This window comes from Parasteatoda tepidariorum, chromosome 5 (genome assembly GCF_982258835.1).
Source record: "Parasteatoda tepidariorum strain Cologne lab strain chromosome 5, Ptep-v5.0, whole genome shotgun sequence".
NCBI classification, from domain to species: domain Eukaryota; kingdom Metazoa; phylum Arthropoda; class Arachnida; order Araneae; family Theridiidae; genus Parasteatoda; species Parasteatoda tepidariorum.
Window position 1 is genome coordinate 52,203,971 of NC_141759.1, and position 24,522 is coordinate 52,228,492.

Sequence of the window (24,522 nt, forward strand, 5' to 3'; positions counted from 1 at the left end):
GACTTCCTTCTGGGTTTTTTTCTTATATTGGACAAAAAAATTTGTTACAAGACGTATCACAATTTTTTTCAAAAATTTTACGATAAATTGCACTTAAATGATGTTAAAAAAAGACTGGGGAGATGTATGCAAAGCTGTTTAATATATTTGAAATCAGAACAATTTTAGAAAAATGAGAACGTACTCACGCTTTTCGGATTAAGATTTAAGCAGGACATCATTCTCAGATTTCACTAAAACAATATCTCATGACTAAAAGATTAATCAATGAAACTTAAAGTAGAGGAAGAAAATTCGAAGTTACGAAGTAAAAATATTCATCATCAAACATTACTAAAATCTGCACCGAATTTGAATGAAAGCTGTACAAATTAATGAAAGCGAGACAAAAGTAAGTAGATTTTTTAATACGCAACTAAAATTATTTTTCTTCCTATTGCTCTAATTTTTTATAACTATCGAATTATTTCTAAACTGAATTTGTAAGCAATCTTATGGTATGCAAGAATAGTTTTTCTTCTTTTCTTTCCTTTCAATAAATTTAAATTTCAGTATTTTTTTAATTCTGAGTAAATTAAGCTTAATACTTTTAATTCTAAATTAAGTTATCTTTTTTTTTTATAGTTATTAGTTCGAAATAAGTTAAGTTCCAAATTTTTAGAAATATTTCAAAACCTGTTTTTTAAATTGCAAGAATATTTTTTCCTATCCTTTAACTTAATTAAGCTCTAATAACTTTTTTTTTAGATTTAAGTAAATTAAGCTCTAATTTAAGTGAATTTCTTTCAGATTTTGTAATATGTAATTATTAATGTATTAATATGTAACTTATGTTATTATGTATTAATACGTAACTATGACTTTTTTGTTGCTATTTAGATCGTAAAAAGTAAAATTATTAAGGGGACTAACTTTTGATCACTATGTTGCCTAAACAATGCAGACCATATTTTTCAGATTTCGCTCTTCCTAAATTTTGAGAATCCCGATTCTAAGTCTGCCAGAAGAAAAAGTAGTGTATATTATTTAGGGAAAGTACGTTTTTTAGTCCTATTTCATAAGTTAAAATATCATCAGCACAAATATTTTAGTATATTTAAGGTTAGACCCTGCAACCTTTATCATTCAGCACGTGAAAATATAATCATTAGATCAAACGTTATTAACCTGTTAGGAATTTTTCTTAATTTCTGCACTCAACAAGTAATTTACTGAGCAACTACGTGTTTTTTAATAATTATTAACAATCTGATCTTTTTTTTAAGGCAATTAGTGAGATTTCTAAAATATGAACCTATTACCATATAGTGCTGAACAGCTGCCTAAAGAAGAAGAAGAGAAAGCTTTAACTGCTATTAATGAATCTGAACTTTTAAGGAAAGCCTGTATGCAAACGCTTAAACACATGCTTAAAGGTATTGGTTTACGTTTAATTTCATTTATATGTGACCGACAAAGTATGAAATGCCTAGGCATTATATATAATGCCTGACGTTTTTAGGCAAAGTATGAAATATGAAAAGTTTTACACACTTTGCCTAGGCATTATATATAAAGCCTGGGCATTACGAGAGTTGCTATTTATATTTCTGGACTAATAATGAAAAAACAAATATGTAGGATCGAAATTGGTTTTATTGTTTTTCAAAATATTCTCCATGATGATCAATACACTTTTGCATGCGTTTGAACCAATTTTCAAAGCACTTTTTCCAGTCCGATTGAGGTAACTCCAAAACATGCGTTTTGAATTCATCAACCGCTTCTTCGGGGGTCGAAAATCGTTGTCCACGTAATTTATTTTTGATGTGTTGGAATAAGAAGAAGTCATTGGGTGCCAAATCAGGGCTGTACGGCGGATGACCCATCAGTTCGATCTTTCGCTCCGTCAGAAATGCCTTTGTTTGAATCGATGTGTGAGAGCTCGCATTGTCATGATGAAGAATGATGCGCCTGTTCTTCTGCTTTTATCGAATTTCTCCGATGACTACTGGCAAACAAATGGTCGTGTACCATTCAGAATTGACCGTCCTGCGTTGCTCTAACGCCACTGTTGCCACATGACCGTTAATGCTGAAGAAACAGGCAATCATTTGTTTCGATGTGCTTCTTCCTCGAACAATTTTTGTTGGTTTTGCCTCGTCTTGGAAGACCCATACAGTTGATTGCTGTTTTGTTTCCGGCTCGTATGCATAGATCCATGATTCGTCACCTGTGTAGATGTTATACACAGCCTTTGATGTACCTTGACTGTATTTTTCCAACATTTCCTTGTACCAATCGACACGAGCCATTTTTTGAGCGTTTGTCAGATTATGCGGGATCCAACGCGAACAAATTGTTTTTACGCTCAAATGATCATGCAATATTTTATTGATGCTAGTCATACTAATGTCCAAAGACGCCTCTATCTCACGGTATGTCACATGGCGATCTTGCTTTATCAGTTCACGCACAGCATCGATCTTTTCTGGCACAACAACGGATTTTGGACGACCTGCACGGGATTCGTCCTGGATCGAACATCGACCACGATTAAATTCGTTATACCAATTTTTTACAGTACTGTAGGATGGCGCTTTATCGCTGAATAAAGAAATAAGTTCATTGAAGCACTCTTGTCTTGACAATCCACGTCGAAAGTTATGAAAAATAATAGCACTAAAATGTTCACGATTCAATTCAATTTTTTGAAAGAGAAGAACTTTTCAATTTACTGTCAACAACACAAATGAAGCTATAATGGTAAATCGTCTGCTGAATTTATGTTTAAAAATATCAAACTTTCGATTAAAATCGTCTGTGGTCGCCTAGCAACTCTTACTGTTACCAAGGCCAGAAATATAAATAGCAACCCTCGTTTATATAATGCCGCATGCTATTTAGGCAAAGTATGAAATAAACGTCTTGATGAGGTTATTATGTAATTGATGTGCATGTTACTGTGAATGACCGAAATCGGTGGTTGTTGACTTTCACCGTTGAATATTTTATATTATATAGCTTAATGGTATACTACAACATAGCTTAATAGTTACACTACAACATTTTATGATGTTTGTCATGCCTCCATGTCGTGATGGCGCTGTCATCAAGGTTTTAAAAGAAAGACAGAGAAGGGAATGCTCTGATTGAAAGCGGATGTGAAAAAAAGACCACGATCAAAACGTTGAATAAAAACATATATGGAGGCATGACAACACACATCTGTAACAGGGTGCGATCCCGAAATTGGAAGTTATCAGTTGCAAGTTTGTTGATAATAGAAGTTAAAAATTATTGAGGAATTTCTATTCAAATGTTTGGCGTGTTCTGTTTCTGAAAGATTTACCAATATTCTGGAGAGCTTTTTCAAGTTCTTCGGCCTTTTCCTTAGAGAAATTTTGCTTCTTATTTGCTGCTAAGAAAATGGCGTCTGACTCTGCCAATGATATTGATGGAACTAAATGAAAACTTAATAAATTAATGCTTGATATTTTCAGGCTCCGGCTACTCGATTGCGTACTCGAGCGTTGCGATCGCATACTGTTTCTGATGTGTGTATTACGGTAAAGTATTTTTTTTTTTTTTTTTGTTTTCAATTCATTACAAATTAAAGTGAAGTCAGCATTGCTTACTTTATTCCAATGAATAAATGAAATTTCAGAACATGCAGAACTGTAGTAGCTATAGGACACTACATATTTCTGAATCTATATAATTCGGAAAACAACAATAACGAATCATCTGAATTACTTGAAATAATCTATATGTATATTTCTCTTACACGGCAAAAAAAAGCCTCTATACAACTCCTCGAATGGCAACGCCGGAAAATCGACCAATGATTGCCGCTAAAAATATCACATGCCAAAGCTAGCTGAGGTAGCTCAACATATAGCGCTTTTAAAAACGGAAACTTAAATAACCAGAGAGAGCATTCTCACCAAATGTGGAGGTTTAACGAATTACATGTCATTTATTTGAATTCAAATTTATTTTAATGACTTAGTGTTATATGGGGTCTGCTGGGTATCAAAAAATAAAGAAGGTTAATTAATTAAAGCATTTTACACTAAAAAAGAAGAAGGCGCACGATATCTTGTAGTGGAAGTACATCTTGGAGAGGCGCCGCCCATCAAAAAGAAAGAACATAAAAAATCATACCTTCATATCAATCCATTGGAGAAAAGGAGACATCTAAAAATTAACGGCTCCGCTGCAACAGTTAAAAGACACAAGGAAAAGTCCAGAGTTCAGATTTTTGTAGTTTATTGATATGGATCACTTCTTTTTAAAAAATCGTTGGGGCAGCAGAATTACAAGCATGTCCAGTTAGGGGTCACACAGTTCAATTTTTAACAATGGCAGATAAGATTCATGGGGATCATCCTTTTTTTCATCTCTTAGTAGTAGCGTCAGTGGCGGCTGGCGGTGGTGGCAGTCGACAAAAAAATATGTCGCTTACTGGAAAGGTGATCCAAAAAAATTAAGATGGTAACAGATTTGCGTTCTTGTCAAAAAACTGCATCCTTGAGGAGTCGGCGGGCAGATACTACGCCATTAAGAAAGGGTTAAAGTTCCGTGCCTCAAACAGAGAGAAAACGGAGCAAAATAAACGCTCACTGCGCGAGCGAGGTGACGGAGAAAATCAGAGTATCGAACAACCACTTAGTCCATGGCGAAGGAAAACAAACGATCACAGCCCGCAAAAGGCATCCACGGGTGGGTGGAAGAAATGACCTCCATGCAATTTAACAAAAACAAACTCCGTCTCTCGAAGAGAGGAGGGGGTGGAAAAGAAAAATCCCTGTTAAGGGATCGTAGATTTTGAATGCTTACAAATCTCGAATGCTACCCGCTCCCAAAAATGGGCGGTATTTATATAAACAGCCAGAAGTGAAAGTTAAACTCCCTAAAAAAATGACTTGAAGTGAAAAGACTAACAGTGAAAAATTAAATTACAATTATTCGCAAACGGTGACTGCAGCTGAACGTTCTCCCACATGTTCACATCAAAGGCTGCCGAAGGTCACAGGCGTGAAGGTCGACAGACAGTGAGGCGTCACAGGAGAGGGGTCAGAGTTCGGTCTAATTTTTAGGTCACGATCCCAACAGAAAAATTAAGATTAAGTGACGCAATGTCACACTTAGTATTTACTAAAAATACGTAATTTTTTTTTTAAAAAAGTTGTTATATGGATTTGAATGATTGTTTTGAGTTTTTAGAATTTTGTGCATTTGCAATGTACCTAAGTTAGTAGCGAGCGAAGCGAGCTTTGTTTGCGAAACAAACCATATAAGATTGCGTAGCAATTTTCGGGGGTTGGCGAGCGCTGGCAAGGAAAGGGAGCAGCCCACTAGTATCATTTATATTGCTTATTGATAAATTTTTATTGTTTCCTTGGTAAGTATTTTTTAATTTTGAATGATAAATATCAACTAGAATTCAGCTATTATGCTTTTAAGTTACGTATTGAAATTCATATCGAGATCTTGCAATTATAAAATTTTATTATGTGGTATGTCATCTTAAAGTAATGAAGGGATAATCTATGTATATATTATTTGAGAATGAAGTTTTCAAATGAAGAACATATCATTTTGGAGTTCTTCGGAATTATAAATCTGGTAAGTGTTATGATTTTTATAATAAAAAATTTACTTGTAAATATTTTTTTTTTTTAGTTTGATGATAGCTCTCTATATAATGGTTTTGTACGTCCCAGTAATAATAAAAGAAAACTTTATTTTAATTTGGGGAATTTTTAGAACAGTTTTTTTTTTCTTTCGTAAGCATTCTTTATTTTGCGTTTTTTAGTTTACAAATAATGATTTTTATCGAAACTTAAAATTTTTTTATAAAAATTTTTATCAATAAACATTTTTTGCAAAATTAAATTTTATAAAATTATGGGCTTATGTATATTTTTTGCCTATTTTAATGTTTGAAGTGATGTGATTAATAACTCTATGGAATGTAAAGTTTGAATAGGTCTCTCATGTAATATCATTAAACGGTTATTTATATTAAGTAAAATGATTTCGCAGGCATAAGGCTTTAACTATAGTAAGATAATATATATTTTTTGTCCTGTTTATTTACAGATATTTTTCCGATATATTTTGGATGTTTCTTCTCTAAAAGAAGAGAGATACCATTTTGTTTTCGCTTGCATAAGAAAGAATATCAAACATTTTTCTTTTTTAAATTTAACAAGTCACAATAAAGAAGAGACGTTACAATGCTACACGCTGCATCAAAGACGTCTCCAGAGTAACGGAATAACTGTTCATATAGAAATCGCAGGTATTCGTCTCATACAACAACGCCCCCTATAGTTCGTTGGGATCTCCTGAAATTATCGGGCATAAATTCCATCATAATCATTGGCAATAACGGACGCCATTTTCCTAGCAGCAAATAAGAAGCAAAATTTCCCTTAGGAGAAGGTAGAAGAACTTGAAAAAACCAACCAACAACATAACTTCGGATTTTATGATTACCTGCTGTTACAGATGTGTGTATTATGGTTAAATAATTTTTTCCGTCTTCAATTTATTATAAATTAAAGTGAAGTCAACACTGCCTTCGTCATTTGATTAAATGTGAATTCAGAACGTACAGATCTGTAATAGTTATAGAATATTCTTCTTCTTTATAGAACAGTAGGGGAGAGTGGAGTCAATTGTAACATTTTTTACTTAACTATTTTTAACTAACAAAAAATCCAATATATTATTAGTATTAATTGACAGACGAGTAAAGTAGACTATCCTCTACTAGAAAAAAAATAAATACCTGATTTTAAATATTATTATATTAGTTATTAACAATTTTTGACAGTCGTGCAGTTGTTACAATTGTCCCCACTTACGGGGTCAATTGTAACAGTTCATAAATTCAACTAAAACATAGTTAATTATACATATTATCATAGTTGTGATATATTTTTTTATTGATCAAAATAGTAGTGATATTTTAGGAGTAAAAATAATAATGAGAAACCTAAAGGGTTAAACTTTTAACTTTAAGGGGTTAAAAATTTTAATTTATGCTGTGAAAGGTGATAAATAAAATAATGCACTTGCAACATAATATAAATGATATAGGAAACTATTGGTGGTTCTTAAAGAGTTAAGTAATGGTTTGTAAACATAAGATTATTTATTTTCAGCTGTTACAATCGTCCCTTTACTTATTGTTACAATTGTCCCCAAGACGCCATTTCAGCTTCATTTGTTAAAAACAATGCTAGTTAATTAGCAAAACTAATCTTTTTTTTTTATTGAAATGTTAATTAAAGTGTCCACTTACATATTCGGTTACTAATTTTTATTTGTTTAAACAAAATTACTTTGTTACAATATAATATTCTAATACCAAAAAAAGTACTTGCGTGGCGTGAAAATATCTTTTGTGATGTAACTCTTTCAAAAGTACATAAAAATGGTTGCCATCAGGGGTGTACATGTAGATTTATTAAATACACCTTGTGCGCCACCTAGGAACCAAATCTAGAACCCGACACTCGAAATTTTTGCTCTGTTACAATCGTACCCTGTTACAATTGACCCCACTCTCCCCTATATATTTCTGTATCTATATGATTCGGAAAACAACAATAAGGAATCCTCCGAATTACTTGAAATAGTATCATTTGTGCTGATTATTAATAAATTTTTATCGTTCATATAGAAATCACAGGAATTCGTCTCATACAACAACGCCTCGCATAGTTCGCTGCGATCTCGAATTATTTTTTGACTTCATGTTTGACAAACATTCTAAATATTTAAGAAATTGGGTACTTGTAACTCGAGACGACAAGAACTGATTATGCCAAACCATGTGACTTAAATCAAATTTATTCGGATACCTGTAAGTGGCGTCACGCGCGTGTGTCGAACCTCATTGGCGTCTGAATCGACAAATGCTATGATTTACCTACAATGATGTCACATAAAAATTCCGTAAGCAAAAAAAAAAAATTTGGTCTATAACATTTGATCCATTAAGAGATTTTTATGTAACAATAATCAGAACCCAGGGTCCAATATATTGGGCAACATTTTGTACAATTTTACCACTAAAAAATAATATTCAAAGATTTTTGGTTCTTTTTTATCTCAAGTGTTGGGCAAAACTATAATTTCATCTACTTTCGTTGGTTAGGGTTTTTAATTACAATGAAAAATCGTTAAAAAGGTGAAGAGTTCGGCTAAAGATGTCTTTTAGAAAGTTTAATGCTTTATAAATAGCTTATTACTTGAGTGTAGCGGATTTAGCTTCAAGACCAAAATGTAAAGAAATACACGATAAAAATAAATATCCTGCAATTTGAAAGAAATTCTAAAACTTAAATATATCCTTTTTTATGTAATTAAGAATTACAAAAAATGATAGTTTAATTAAAAGTCATTTACTTTTTTTTAATTTTTAATTGCATTCATAAAATTATCTATTTTTTAAGCAACGTATTTAATTAAACTTTTCTGTCAAAAGTTTGTGTTTCAAGAAGTTAATACGCTTCAGAGATACATTAATTTATTGTAAGTAGTAAAAAACAATTTTTAAGAACTTGCAAGCTGACTGATATAAAAAATATATAATTCAAAATGCACATACTAATATTAATAATGTTTTTTTTTTCCTTAGTTCAAGGATTCAAACCATTTCCTGATGAGGAATTCCTCTTGGCGCATTTACGAGGGAGTGAATTTGACTGCGACAGAGCAGCATATAGTCTTCTAACTTTCAACGAACTCAGAAGGAATTCTCCTGCATACTTTGAAACGTGTGTTTTGGATGCATTGACAAAATCACACCTTAATCCATTGCGAATATCACCATTCAGGTTGAAAGACAACAGTCTCCTGCTAATATCACGATATTGTAAGCATTCTTTTCTCCCTTAAAATATGTAATACAGTAAAAGAAACTGCTTGTCCGTTACTCAATTATACATCTTCTTTGTTTTTATACGTCGCTTCATTGCTGTCCAAGTTCATTCTTGGTTTTTGCATTATTATAATACAGTCAGACCTCTATTTAGCGAAGACGGTAAATCACGATAATAAGTTCGTTATATGTAAAATTCGTTAAATAGAAAAATCACCTTTCGAAATACAGTCAAACCCCGCTATAGTGAACCTTCAAGGGACCGAAATTTTGGTTCACTATAACCAGGAGTTCACTATATCCGGTCCACAACCAATTTTAACTGTTGGTTCCGAACTCCTTTTTATTGTAGTTTATTTAAATAAATGACCAATAAAATGAAATACAAAAATGATTGAAAAATAATACGTAGTAAAGAAAAATGTGTTGACTTGCTTTTATTTTTTATTACTCTTCGTCTTGTGCACAAAAAACAAATTCACAATCCTTAGCTGATGCAGGGAAAAATTTGTACATAAATCTGCCTGGGTAGGCCTCTGTTCAGGGATAGAAAAGTGTGAAAAAAGAAGCAAACAAGAGAAAATACTTATCGCTACCTTCCACTCTACAGATGGTTGTAAAAATCGGTACAAGTATTTATTTTGAAGTAGTTACAAAATTATTGAAAAAATTTTTTAAAAAAAAATCAGTCGAAGACAGAAAAAAGTTCATAGTATCCAACTTCCTCACTTTTTAGTTCACTATATCCACAAAAATCAACATTATACGTGTATAGCAAGGCACGGGACCGAACATTTCGTTCACTAAATCCGGGAGTTCACTATAAACCATGTTCGCTATAGCGGGGTTTGACTGTATTTAAACGACACAAAACAGGTTTTAAATTCATAAACACTAGATATAATTAAAATAGCAATTGATACACCTTTATCTTATAAACTAGTATCTGCTATTTATTTCATGAATCTTAACCATAAACGAAATCTGCATGGAAAGCAAGAATGGAGCAAAACATTATCCTGTACATGCTACATACATTTTCAACTAAAAAAACTAAATTCATGTATAAAATTATAGCTGCATTTATTATAAAAGTAATTTTAAACATGCATTACCATTGCGTTCTTAAGTTTAATTGCTACTGATAAAATTCGTTAATTTTGTTTGAGTTTTTTGTTTGAAATACAAAGAGGGAAATAGATTTTTACTGCTTCCTCTAAAAGTTAAGTGGCTACGAAAAACAATATAAGGTCATTTCCTCCCTTAAAATTCGTTAACAAGTTTAAAATGTTTTGAAATATTTTGGGAAATAGGGAAAGTGGATCTCAAAGAAAAGTTTGTTTAAATAGAAAATTCACTTCGCAAATTGGAAGTTATTTCACGAAGAAATTTCCAAAAAGTTCTTGGTTCCTCGAAAAAACTCGCAAAATAGAAAAATTCGCAAAATGGAAGTTCGTTAAATAAAAAGTCCGACTGTATTTAGTTCGTTTATACGACGGAAATACATTAATTGTCTGCTAAACGTTTTTTCTTTTCATCTCTTATTTAATAAATAAATTTTCGAGCGAGCCACTAACAAGGGAAACTATGGAAGTGTGACTCGCCAATTTTGAAATAAACTAATGGGATGTATGCCTTATGAAGAATAATTTTAGGGATCCACATTCATTTCGGCCCATAGAAGGTCCTGTGAGAGTTAAAAAATAATTCAATATATGGAAAAATCGGTATTTTATTACTTCAATGTAGACTATTAGTTATTGTAATTATCTCATACTCCAATAAAATTTGTGGTACTTTCACGTGCTATATAATGCATATTTATTGTCAAAATTGATTTCGAAAATTTTATATATCTGTAGTTTATCAGAAAAACCTGTTACGTTAATTAAAAAAAAAAAAAAAAAAGAAATTTACATCAAATATTTTAAATTTTTTTAAAAACATTTTCCAAATTAATTGGAGTATGTGATTGCAAATCAATTAATTAATTAATAATTAATTAGCAATTGATTAATAATTAATTAACAATTAATTAATAATGATTTAATTTTCTGAATAATTTATTAATTAGCAAATTAATTATCCAATTAATTACAAATTAATTGGATCATGAGACAATTACAATAACTAATAGTCTGCATTGAAGTAATAAAATGCCGGTTTTTCTATATATTGAATTATTTTTTATCTCTCACAGGACCTTCTATGGGCCGAAACGAATGTTGCCCCCTAAAATCATTCCTCATAAGGCATACATCCCACTAGTTTATTTCAAAATTGGCGAGTCACACTTCCCTAGTTTCCCTTGTAAGTGAGGCTCTACATTGAACTTTTACCCTCGAAGATTTTAAGAATTTTTTTATGAATTTTTTCCAAAAATCTAAATCTAAAAAAGAACCTTTCACATACCGTAAGGCACCGTTTATATGCTTCGAGTTCCTACGCCGGTTTTGTTTACACGTTGTTTCATTTCGGTCCAAAATTATTGCAAATCAGCGGTTTTCAATTTTTTTTTCCAGCTGTGGATTCCTAAATGATTGAACTGTTTTCAGTGGAAACCACACTTTATAAATAATAATGTATATTAAAACAATGGGATATCTGCAAGTATCGTAGTGTGGATATCTCGATCCTGATTGGTTGCTGATACGGTAGCATTTGTTTACGGTAGTAACTGTTTTTTTCCATTCTATTTCGAGTAAGACAAGCCCATCGAGTACCGGTTCTCTTAAGCGACACAGACTATATTCCTTTCAACGCTACCATTTTTTCATAGTATATTTACACAAATACTTAACGGAGCCGTGTAGAACATAAATAAACTTACTATGTATCGAAGTTGCCAGGTACACAAAACAGAAATATATCACGGTTACAATAAAATACGTAAACAAATAATAAATCTAAGTTAAGTAAAAGAATTAGGCGAGAAACCACATATTTCAACTAATTCGATGGGCGATATGGTTCTGTATTTAATTAACTTATCGTTAATTAACATTCTAACTTATAGAGAGAAACTTAGCTCAACTTTAATACGCCATTTTGCTGATGAAGTTTAACTGGCTCTGACGTCATAGGTCACATGTGTGAGGTATGGAAGTCTTCTTCTTGAACTGCAAGTACCCAATTAAGAGAATATTATCCATTAAAATACTTTTTCACATAAAAAAAAATTAAAAAGAGGAATGAAACTTTTTTATTATTTTTTTCATTAATAATCTTAAATTAAATTTAGATGGATTCTCACAACTGAGACCGAATTTAATTTTAAATTTGTTTTTGGGTCATATACGTAAGCGAAAATGAAACAAATAAGAGACATTATGATTTTTGTTGAAATGAAACTTAAAAAAACTTTTTTAAACGTTGAAAGTGGTTACCTGAGAGATATATTTCATTTTTAATGAACGAATTTATTTATTTTATATTGATTTGAAAAGCGCAGTGAGAAATATTAATACTATTTTTTTAAAAAAAAATGCTGGTTCTTTTAATAAATTGGAGCTGCTCTTAGAAAAAAAAAATTTTTTTTCAACAAAAAATTTTGCTATTTCTGTTTTATTTTTTCCTTCTTCAAATAATTTCATAAAACAACCGAAATATTAAATTAATAAGAGATAATCATTATATACAAATATAAATAAGGTTATTAAAATCAGTACTAGGAGGTTAAACTCTCGGAGCACCTTTCACCTTTCCAGGGAACCCTGGGGTTTCGCGGAACACCATTAGAGAACTGCCGTTCTTCATGGTTCTACAAGTTATTCTTAGATGCATTATTAAAATAGTTCACTATAACCTTAACCTTAAACCGAAAAATCAGTCAAAGCTCAGTTTAGAGAATTCAATTATTTGGGAAGTTTTTTTTTAATTAAAAACTATTTGCCAATAAAGGAAAGTTAGATAAGGTATAAATTTATACAAGGCATCAAAGAACTGAAATTTTCATGTTAATGTGGTTTGAAGGTACAAAAAGAATAGCTATTAATTCCTATTCTGATACAATTGTGTGTTACCGGAGAAAAAAAAGAGATTTATAGATAAATACTGGTTAAAGAGTTTCATATTGATAAAAGAATTTTAAGAATTAAAACATTTAAAAAAAGAAACTAATTAACTGTAATGACGTGACAAGAATTATTAATTATTCAGAAGAATTGTGGTTCCAAATGATACATTTATTTGTGTTATCAATGAGTAATAAGTCGTATTTATTTATACAATGCAACTGAGCACTAAATGTATTACTTAACGCAAATAATTTTAGTCTTAATTTATCCTCAAAGAAATTTTAATGTCGAATAGTTACGATCAATAAAGCGTTAGATTACCTAAAATAAGAAAGTAAGTAAATTAGAATGCAGTTATAATCGTAAAAATAAATAAATAAATATAAATAAAATTCGCCGAGAAATTTTAGAATCCTTTATCTAGAGCTAAAAACACAAATTTTTTTTTTTTTAATTTCATTAATGTGTTTAAAAAATAAGGAGAGAAACGTCCAGTTTACTTGTATCTAATTCATAGGTCATTAGTTTAATCAGAATTAGAACGAATAAATATTTTATAGAGTATGTATACATATTTCAGTTGAAATCGATGTAGCTGAGTTACCTCTGCCGGAAAAAGTATACCTGGACATGATTTCTTGCTTCGACTTAATACGAAATCCGATCACTCAACTTTGTGGAATTACTTTTCTAATAGATGCTGTTGATTTCACACTTTCTAAAATTCCCCAATACACTGACTACAAGTGGATTACGACAGGTTCATGCGTAATATTGGTAAGATTCTCAATTCATACGTAATGTTGGTAAGATTCTCAATTCATGCATAATTTTGGTAAGATTCTGAATTCGTGCGTAATATTGGTAAGATTCTCAATTCATACGTAATATTGCTAAGATTCTCAATTCATACGTAATATTGGTAAGATTCTCAATCCATACGTAATTTTGGTAAGATTCTCAATTCGTGAGTAATATTGGTAAGATTCCCAATTCATGCGTAATATTGGTAAGATTCGCAATCCATACGTAATTTTTGGTAAGATTCTCAATTCGTGCGTAATATTGGTAAGATTCTCAATTCATACGTAATATGGGTAAGATTCTCAATTCATACGTAATATGGGTAAGATTCTCAATTCATGCGTAATATTGGTAAGATTCCAAATTCATGCGTAATACTGGTAAATGTTAACTGATTTTTTTTATTTTATTGCATATTAGTTTCTTAGCAAACTAGAATTTCTAACAATGAATAATAGTTAGCATTAGAATGAAGTTAACATTAGAGAGACAGCTCTTTCAATGCCTCTTTTTAATGCTCTGTAATTAGATAAATAACTTACTGAAAGTTTTGAGTATTTCTGTACTGGCCCCTTCTGACTTTCTTGCCATACAGCAGAGTTCAGTCTTTCTAGTATTAAATATTGAACAAAATCAAACACTGAAAAGTTAATACTCTAATATTTGGATGTTCTGACCACCTACTCTATGCGGGATAGTTTACGAATATAGGAATATTTGATAAATTTCAGAAAAAATCACTTAAAAATTTCAATATTTATTTAATAACACTAAACGGCATCAAAAATGCTCGAGTAAAATATGGGTTTTTTTTTCTAAATTTTTGACTTTAAGTAAAGAATTCATTCCCTAAATATCATGTCTAAAGTTACAAATTATATTTCCGAAAATATTCCTATTCCCCCCCAAAGATCGACATTTTAGAATTGCGACTTAACGTATTTTAACAACAGACAACAACAATGTACAGGCAAAAGGGAACTTTAATTGAAAATGGAACCTTCACCATCTTGGCGCTAGTTTTGGCAACAACATCCTTATTTACAATCTCGAAGTTTCCAGGCTCCAAATGCATTTGTAAAGCTAAGTAACGGTACACAAAAAGATGTGAAAAGAAGAATCAATGAAAAATGTACATAGCTAGGTTTTGTGAATATTCAGAGATCTATTGTAAATAATTTTTAATTTTATTGTTTTCACCTCATTTTCTTATAACAACTTGACAAAAATGTTTATTGATCATTGATAATATAATTATGTCATTTTACATTTGTTTTTTTTATTAGTATTCAATATGACAAAAAAATTAAATTGCTTAATTTAATTTGTCGAATTTCAGTTACATATGTTTTTATTATATACGAGGGTTGTAATTTAAATAGTGGCAACTTAACATTGAAACTCACAGAAGGGCTGGCATGCGCAAATAGGATATAGGAGCGGTGAGGTGACGCTGTTGTCGATGTGTAGAGTGCAAAAAGCAGTCGATTTGCTTAGAAGAGTAGTTGTTGTGTGGCGTTAAAATGAGGAGTTTCGCTTCCATCGCTCTAAAGCATGTTTTCAAAAGACTTAATGACGAAAAAAGACGAAATGCTGGAACCCATCGTGCTACTGTCCTAGACGGTAAAGCATTTGCGCCACAGGCTTCCACTAATTCTCGATAGCATTCTGTTGCATTTTTTGCCGCGACAAACCTCCATTTTAAGCCACGACCGCTGATCACCTTCTGAAAACATGCTTTAGAGCGATGGAAGCGAAACTCCTCACTTTAACGCCACACAACAACTACTCTTCTAAGCAAATCGACTGTTTTTTGCACTCTACACATCGACAACAGCGCCACCTCACCGCTCCTGTATCCTATTTGCGCATGCCAGCCCTTCTGTGAGTTTCAAGGTTAAGTTGCCACTATTTAATTTACAACCCTCGTAATTTGCTTTTTGTCTGATCTAAACTATAATATTTTGTCAGTTGACAGTATTGTAGTTAATAGGGCAATTACTTGCAATGGGTTTTGCTTTTGAAATATTACTCAGCATCAACTTATTAATATTACATGTTTTAATTTGTTTGCCATATTTTAAAGTTTTTCTTCATTAGATTTTAATTGTTTTCAGTTTAGAATTTAAATAACTGGGGGGGGGGGAGATGAAGCACCATATAGGGAGCGTCCGGCATCCTATAAGATCAACAATGATTTGAGTTAGCAGGGGTAAAAATGTACTCGAGGGTGCCCCTTGGCGAAATTGGCGACTTATGTTTGGCGCCATTCCTGCCTGCGCGGAACACCGTGCTAACAGGAATGGCTGCCAAAATATAAAGATATTTCAATAAAACATCGACCAAAACTTTATGAAATTGCGATGAACCCGATATGAGCAAAATTAATAAACCCAAGAAAATGCATTTTGAATCGAAACAAAAATTAATGGAGTAAGCACAGAAAGAAAAGGAAAAAAACAACTAACTTCTTCTTTATGCTTGAATATCCTCAGATTTAGGTGCACCAAATTCTCTAATAGCAGTTAGATACTATCTAAATTTATCATGAATAGAATCTGTGTACCTCCATCGCCACATAAATTCGGCGAAATACGAATAGAAAATTTCGTCTGTGGTACCGAACTGGAGATGACATTTCTTTCTAAAGTCCCTTTTTATGACTGCCCACATGCACATACCTTCGATCTTATTGACCAGAAGTAAAAGTAACCTTACCAACCGGTATCCAATTTAGAACTAACGGACCTCTGAAATCACGTGTACCGTTGAACCTTTAAAAATAACGCTAAAATCTAAACCAATCAGAATCAGGATTGGGTTTCAACATCGCAAAGCTCGGTGATCAACCGCGAAAACAACTTGGCGAGAATCAAGAGGCACCCTCAAATATAGTCATCCCGAGTTAGGCTCTGCCACGTGTACTTCGAATACGAAGATTAATCTCCGGCTAATGCCCTGTAGTAATTTGTTAAATAATATTGCTTCCTCGCTTTGGAAAAGTTTATATTATTGTTTGTATTAAAATTGCTTTATATAAGTTTATAATGCTGATAACAAGGACCTCTGACATATTACATTCCCATCATATTTTTTCTATGTGATGTTGGTGCAGAAAAATTGCCAGCTAATCCCCAGGAAAACGATTTTAATTTTGTTCGCGAAGCGAACAAAATGTAATTGCGTAGCAGTTATCGGGAGTTGGCGAGCGGCAGCGAGCAGGGGGTGGAGCCCTCTAGTATATATATATATATATATATATATATATATATATATATATATATATATATATATATATATATATATATATATATATATATATATATATATATATATATATATATATATATATATATATATATATATATATATATATATATATATATATATATATATATATATATATATATATATATATATATATATATATATATATATATATACTATATATATATATATATATATATCATAATGTAATGGCTCTTCGGAGTATATATATATATACAGTCAGACCTCGATATAAGGTCACCCGCATATAAGGTCACCCCGCATATAAGGTCTCTTTTCCAAAGTCCCGGCTCACTGAATAGGAATTCTTTGTTACAGATTATCGGATATATGGTCAAGATTTAAAAATCGTTATCGCTTATAAGCTAGGTCATTTTTATCTGAGGCGTAGCATGGTGTCCAACACATGCATAGCAAATTGTTTTCGTAATGCTGGTTTTGTGAGTTCTCTGAATACTGTGGATGACGAAACCGAAGAAGAAGATAATCTTTCTCTATCTGTTCTGATGGAAGATTTGAAAAATCGTGGCCATGCCAATGAAGAGGAAGCTGAATATGGTTTGATTGATAAGGAAATTGCCACTTCTTCTGAAGCTACGATTTCTGAAATTGTTTCACAAGTTGTTGACAGTGATCCTGTGACTGTAGCTGTATTCCAACAGAAAGCCTTCAATACAATAATTGCTATACGATTTTTTTTACAAACCATGAGGGAGCTGAGGAGCATTTTGAGAAGTTACAAAATCTAGAAAACATTGCTCGAAAAATGAAACAAAAAACGAGACAGACCTGCATAAATGATTATTCTGAATAAGGAAAGGTGTAATGTATGTATGTATACACTTTGAGGAAATTTGTAAACAGCTTTATTTTAAATAAAAAAAAAATTTAAAATCTAACTTTCTTTAATTCTCTACTAATTCTGTTAAAATTTATTGACTTAAATATTAAATTTACGGCCGATCGTTTTCGTTTGTCTTACCATTTTTAAAAAATCCTAATGTGTACTATTTACGTGCTTAGTCATGAACTGCTAATGAGCCGGTAAAAAGGTCACCCCGCTTATAAGGTCACTTTTGCGATGTCCCTTAGGGTGACTTTATACACTGCTGGACAATTGCTAAGGACGGATAATACTATCATCCATAGCAACCACAAAATGAAAGGAAGCAAAATGTGGAAAATAAGAATAAGTGCGGGATATAGTAAGAAAAGGTATGCGTATGCAAATTTTTTTTTCCACGTCTGCTCATCACGTGATAGCGCTGATAAGGGCTTTAAAGGTTTTGACGCGTGTGGAGAGTTGTTGTTTCAAGTCAAAGTTTTACAGGAAATATTTAGTTGACGTACTTGAAATTTTCGGCATGTCTTCCCGATATCACTTAGATGATTTTAAGCGTAGCAGAATTATTGGAAAGTTCGAAGAAGGGCGAAAAATAACAGATGTTGCTAGGGAGTTCGACATCGCTCACAGCACTGTTTCACGGCTGTGGAAATCCTTTAAGACTACTGGAACGTGTAGTAGGCGGCACAGGGGAGGTCGTGTTAGAAGTACGACGTCTGCAGAAGATAGATACATCGTCCTATAAGCGAAAAGGAACAGGCTCACCACAGCTCAGCAGGTGGCAAATCAGTTTCTTGCTGCCACAGGAAAGCAGATCTCCCGAAAAACTGTTGCCAGACGTTTGAGGGGATGAGGATTATACACCCGCAGACCTGTTGTGTGTGTCCCATTGTCCAGACAGCACCTTACTGCCCGTTTGCAATGGTGTCGTGGGCATCACAATTGAACTGAACAGGACTGAGCATGCGTACTGTTCTCAGATGAGAGTAGATTTTGTCTGTCATCGGATTGTAGACGCCAAGTGATCTGGCGCGAGAGTGGTACTGGTCATCGCCCAGAAAATATCCAGGAAAGGGACCATTATCCGATATGCAGTGTCATGGTGTGGGCCGGCATCATAATCAATGGCCGCACGCGCCTATATGTGGTTGCGAATGATGCTATGACGGACCAACGATGCATTGATGAAGTTCTACTTCCTCATGTTCGTCTTTTCCGTGGTGCTGTCGGTGATAAATTTGTTTTTATGGACGACAACGCAACATGTCATCGAACACTCGCTGTTCAGGATTGTCTAGACAGCGAGGGTATTCAGCGCCTCGTATGGCAATCACGTTCTCCAGATCTAAACCCCATTGAAAATGTTTGGGATACTTTGGGGAGGCAACTTGCTGGTCGAAACTATCCTCCGACAAACAAGAACACCCTCATCTGTGCACCGTCAGAGTAATGGGATAAATTGCCTCAACAACTGCTGGATAATGTTGTGCGAAGTATGATACGAAGTGTAGAATGTTGCATTACACTCCACCGCAGACATATCCCGTACTGACACCTTTCTTCGAGTTGCCTGCTGACATTTAGATGCATTGTTCCATTTTTCTGTACGCAGCATCAAATGAACAGTTTTTTTCTTTCAGATGTTTCATAGCTTTTGTACTTTCCAGAACAATAAATATTCTTTATTCTAATGTCTGAACAGTGTGGCAACTATTTTTTATCCTACTAGGCCTCATGTCTCGCTTAATGTTATGCTACAATGCAATTAGTGATCCGTCCTTAGCAATTGTCCAGCAGTGTATATATATATATATATATATATATATATATATATATATATATATATATATATATATATATCGTGCTCGTAATAAAGGGGTCTTAAGGCTGGTGTGCAACCAGTGGGGGGGGGGGTCTTGGGAGGTCAAATGATTGAGTTTACTTAAAATTTAATTAATACTTACTTACTTTAATTACATTAATTAATTTAATTAAATACTTTTCTTAATTTAATGACAACTAACGCATTTCTTATCATTCTGAAAAAAAGATAAGACAGAAAGATGAGAAAAAAGATTGCAAGACAGAAAAATATTGCTCGCTAAAACCGGGTCTTGCTCGTTAAAAGCAACTTCTGTTCCATAGACTTAACATTGAACCAACGAAATATTCTCGTTTCCCTCGGTAAATCCGAGTTCGTTATAAACGAGTTTGACTGTATATATATATATATATATATATATATATATATATATATATATATATATATATATATATATATATATATATATATATATATAGTTTAAAATCATCGCATTGCTTCAAGAAACCAAGAAACGGCGTTACCAAAAACTACACATCTTATTTTTCTGTAACGGATTTTCTCGAATTCTTACAAAAATTCGACCTGACTTATTCAATTCCAAAACAGTTTTAAAAAATGCCTTCTTTAACTATCTCGTTGTGCTGCTTTTTGTTATTGCTTTGCATGATTTTTTACCACTCTCCCCCTACTTTTGAAAATTTTAATTTATTTAAGAAACATCTTGCATTTTTCAGCCATCTGGATGGCTATGACACCAAATAATAGTCCAGATTTGAATTAATTTTTGTATTCTATCTAACTTTTATTATGATTTTATGTAGTTTTCGTTGCAGCGGAGATTCTTGTTTTTTGTATTTACAGATTTTAATTAGTTAACTGATGAGTTATAGCTTTAAAGCAATTCTTACTGTATGTACCGCTAATCTTGCTTTAAAAAAATAATTCTATGTGTAATTATAAACCTTTTGTTAAAGTTTTATGTTAGTCGTATAAAAATTGAAACAGTTGAAAATTGTCTAAAACAAGGAAATCATACATCAGCGTCATTACAAAAGTTAATACATCCCAAAACTTTTCGCACACTTTTTTTAAAGAAACATATGCAGAGCAATATGAATGCAAATATTTTTTTACTTATTTACATTTTGTTCATGAACCATAATTCAGTTTTTGCCCTTATTTTCATTTTTAGAGTTCTTCTGTGAGGATAAAGAAAATACACGTCGTAAATGTGTCTGAAGCATTTATATCTCTATACAATGCATTGATTCCACTCATGCCTAAGAAAGTGGTTGATGTGGTAAGTGTAGTAAGGTGGTTTTTATCCCAAGAATTTACTTCAAGAAGCAATAAATTACTCTAAACACAATTTGTAAAAAGAAAATCTGAGCATGAACATAAAAAAAAATTATACCAAGACAACCACAATAGAACTTCATGTTACCAAAAAGGAAAGCGATGACGTTAAAAAAAAGAGTACTACGATAACTTCTTAAAAAAAAGTACTACGATATTTAGTCTTAAGATAAATAAGTATTCAATGAGTGAGTTCGAATTGCGAAGCCAATTGAAACTAACTGCGGAAACAGTTTCGGGAGTTTGGCGAGGGCAGCGAACATCATTTTGGTGTCCTTATAATTCTTATAAATATGACTCTTATAATAATTGGTGTTCTTATAATATAAATAATCCACAGAATTCAAGAACAGTCCCTGATGGAGTTCTCAGAGTCATTGTTGCTCAGAGGATAAAGGATTCGCCTCCCAATGAGGTGGCCCAGGTTCGAACTGCATTGCGGAGGCTGGTTAATAAGAACATTAATAAGGCTGGTTAATAATAATAAGAACACGCTCTCGGCCCACTCTAAACACAGTTTTCGTGATTTTCCTCTTCATGCAACGCAAATGCGGGTTAGTTCCATCAAATAGCCCCTTACGAAGGCTAGTTCGCCCTATTTGTTGATTGAAGAATTCTCTTATCTTCTGGTTGGGTTCAAAATTACAAGCCTAGGGCGTTGAACATTGATAGAAGTTAACTCAGAATTGGGGAGACTGTCCAACGCCGGTTATAAAGTTTTTAATTATATTTCATAACCGTCATTGAACAGCCGACCCAATTTTGGGCATTCGACTACTAATGTTCAACTCGCAGCCTTGTAATTTTGAACCAATCCAGAAGACAAGGAAACTCCTGGGTCAGTACCCCCAGAGGCATGATTTTGTTATGGGAACATGAAGGATTTTGTGATTCGACAGATTTAACGTGCATCAGTCACCGTTTACTACACGATGAATCTTCTATCGGCGGGGATTGATACCACGACCTTTTGGACATTGGCCAAGCGCCCTACCAACCAGGCTATCCCGACAAGTGGTTAGGTTATAAAATATAATAAAATAACAGAGTGTACGGAGACACGATGGCTCAAAGGATAGAGTGATTGCCCCTCAATGAAGCTGTTCAACGTCGATTATGAAATAAACTATAACAGAGCCCACAGAGTCAGGGTGGCTCAGGGGATAGAGCGCTCGCCAACCAATGAGGTGATCTAGGATCGAATTCCATCGGTGGAAGTAGTGCTGAAGTAAAATACCTTCTGACATAGACGGATCATGAATTAGAACCCCCTTTCAGTCGGACTATCTGTGGGAGGTTTTTACCACCATATTACGTAAATGCAGGTTAGTTCCATCAAAAGATCCTCTCCGACGGATAGTTTGACCGAATACATGTTCTAGGGGTGTCTTTGTCTTCCGGGTTAAACTCAAAATTACATGGATACGGAGAAATTACATGGAAAGTCGTATAACCAACAATGAGCTGGCTGTCAGGGTCGGTTATAAACATTTATAAACAGAGTGTACAAATATTGAAGTCTGATAATATTTTTTGAAATTCCTTTTAACCACTATTTCGAAAGAAAAGTTAGACTTATTTTCTAAAACTCTTAGTATTGTTTATTTACCTAAAATAGTGAGTAAATGTTTCGGTTGATTGTATAATTATGTGTCTTACCTTTTCAGCTTCAGTTTCATTCTGACAGCACTGAGTTTAAGGATCTTCATGAGTTCATACCACCTGAAATACTTCCTGAAAAATACGAAGGACATTTAAAAGAATGTGAGCTTATAAGAAGCAATGATAATATACTCCAAAAGGAAGATTTCTTCAGAAAATACTATCCTCTTTAAGAAAAAAAAATATATAGAGTATGAAAAAAATGGTACTTGAATGTTACTGTGTCTGAATGCTACTGAGGTTTGAATTTGTCCTAGCAAAAAATTTGAAATTAAAAGGAATCTTGCTCTGTATTCATTGTGATTTTGTTTCGTATTCGCGTTGATTTTATTTTTCTTTTAAATAATAAGTTGTTGCTGATTATGGTTTAAATTTGACCTATTAAAAAATTTAAAGTTTAAAGGAAATCTTCTTGACATTAACGCTGCTTGAAATAAATAAATAAAATAATACGGACCATTTTCACAAATTTGAACAATAAGAAAAAAGATTCAGATTAGAACAAAGGCTTCTCAGAATGTTTTTTTCTTTTAATTACTATTATACTCACAAACTAGGCTAAAACTTATTGTAGTTAAAGATTAAAAACTAAATCTAAAATAGTGATCTGAAAAACTGCATTATTTTTGTAGTTTATTGCAACTGCAACTACTTTGTTTCAAATGTAGTTAACTACTAATGTAACTACTTTTTTTAAAATGTAGTGACTACAAACGTCTTTCGAAATGCAGCTACTACTTCTCAACTTTAAACTCTAAAGAAACGAACTTTGTTGGTGAAATTAATTTGCATCTATGTTCAAAATGGTTTTTAATTAAAAAAAAAATTGGTTTATATTAAAAAAGAGGAATTATTAAGAAACGTTTATTCAAATTTACATGAGCCAGTTTATTATTCTAAAGCATTTTTTTTTTAAATTTGTTTATTTAGCTTTCAACTTTTTATGCCTTTCTCGTTAAGCGTTTAATGCTTATTCAATTTTTTCTAGAAAATTAAGTACATCGAAAATGTACTATCATCCTTTGAAATAACATCGATGTTTTACTAGTATACATTCGTATGTGAAAATGTGACCGAAGTGATAAATTATCGAATTCGTAATGGGTACTTTAAATATTAGTTAACCGTGATTCTAAATCAGTGGCGGATCCAGTGGCGGGGGGGTCATAGGTGTCGTGACCCCCCCCCCGCAAATTGGAAGAAAAAAACATAAAAATAATAATTTTTTTAACAGTTTACAAAAGAAATGAAATATTTTAAAAATTATTTAAGGGGGTATATACACCTAGGTGGGTCGGAGAAATCGATTTTTTTTCCCCATCTAATTATGTTCTTCACTGTTTCAAGAATCATAATCCAAAAGATTAAAACGAAATTCGTCATAGTTTCATTGTAAACATTAATAATGTTGAAGCGCGCTTCAACAGGTTTAACCAAAGATTGTATAAAGGTGAAAATAGGAAACTTGCGAAACTCGCAACTAAAATCTCGCACCATGCTTGAATTATTCATGTATTGTTCTATTGTTCATTATGAAAAAAATAAATGAGAAGACTAGCATTAAGTACCCGCGTTTTTTTTCATTTTTTTTTTCAAAAAAAATATTTAAAAATTTTTTTTTTATAAAAATTCCCCCCCCCCCCAGGAAGAATTTCTGGATCCGCCCCTGTTCTAAATACGCTATTCTTGTTAAGTCACAGTCATAAAGGCGTTTTCATGTCGTCCGTTGACGGACCCAAGAAGATTTATACTTTTCAAATGCGAAAAATTAACTGCGTTTGTACCGTGCGTACAGTTGTAAAGTTAAAGATCAGGCGACAAAGTGAATATGAAAATTTAATGGATC

At 32.5% G+C, this 24,522-nt stretch overlaps 1 protein-coding gene across 3 annotated transcripts; it reads left to right on the top strand.

Moving 5' to 3' along the window:
* The first annotated feature begins 252 nt into the window (after positions 1 to 252).
* On the top strand, positions 253 to 22,969 carry LOC107452845 (alpha-tocopherol transfer protein-like). 3 transcript variants are annotated; one of them, XM_016069462.4, is made up of 6 exons: positions 253 to 391; positions 1,266 to 1,415; positions 8,639 to 8,875; positions 13,478 to 13,674; positions 20,851 to 20,958; positions 22,682 to 22,969. In XM_016069462.4, exons 2-6 carry the CDS (start codon positions 1,289 to 1,291, stop codon positions 22,847 to 22,849), a joined length of 837 nt encoding a protein of 278 aa, XP_015924948.3. In that variant the 5' UTR covers positions 253 to 391; positions 1,266 to 1,288; the 3' UTR covers positions 22,850 to 22,969. The 3 variants fall into 3 exon arrangements, with proteins under 3 accessions (XP_015924948.3, XP_015924950.3, XP_015924949.3); XM_016069464.5 differs by having other exon boundaries at positions 264 to 391; positions 1,309 to 1,415; XM_016069463.4 differs by lacking the exon at positions 253 to 391 and adding an exon at positions 399 to 497.
* Positions 22,970 to 24,522: the final 1,553 nt, after the last annotated feature.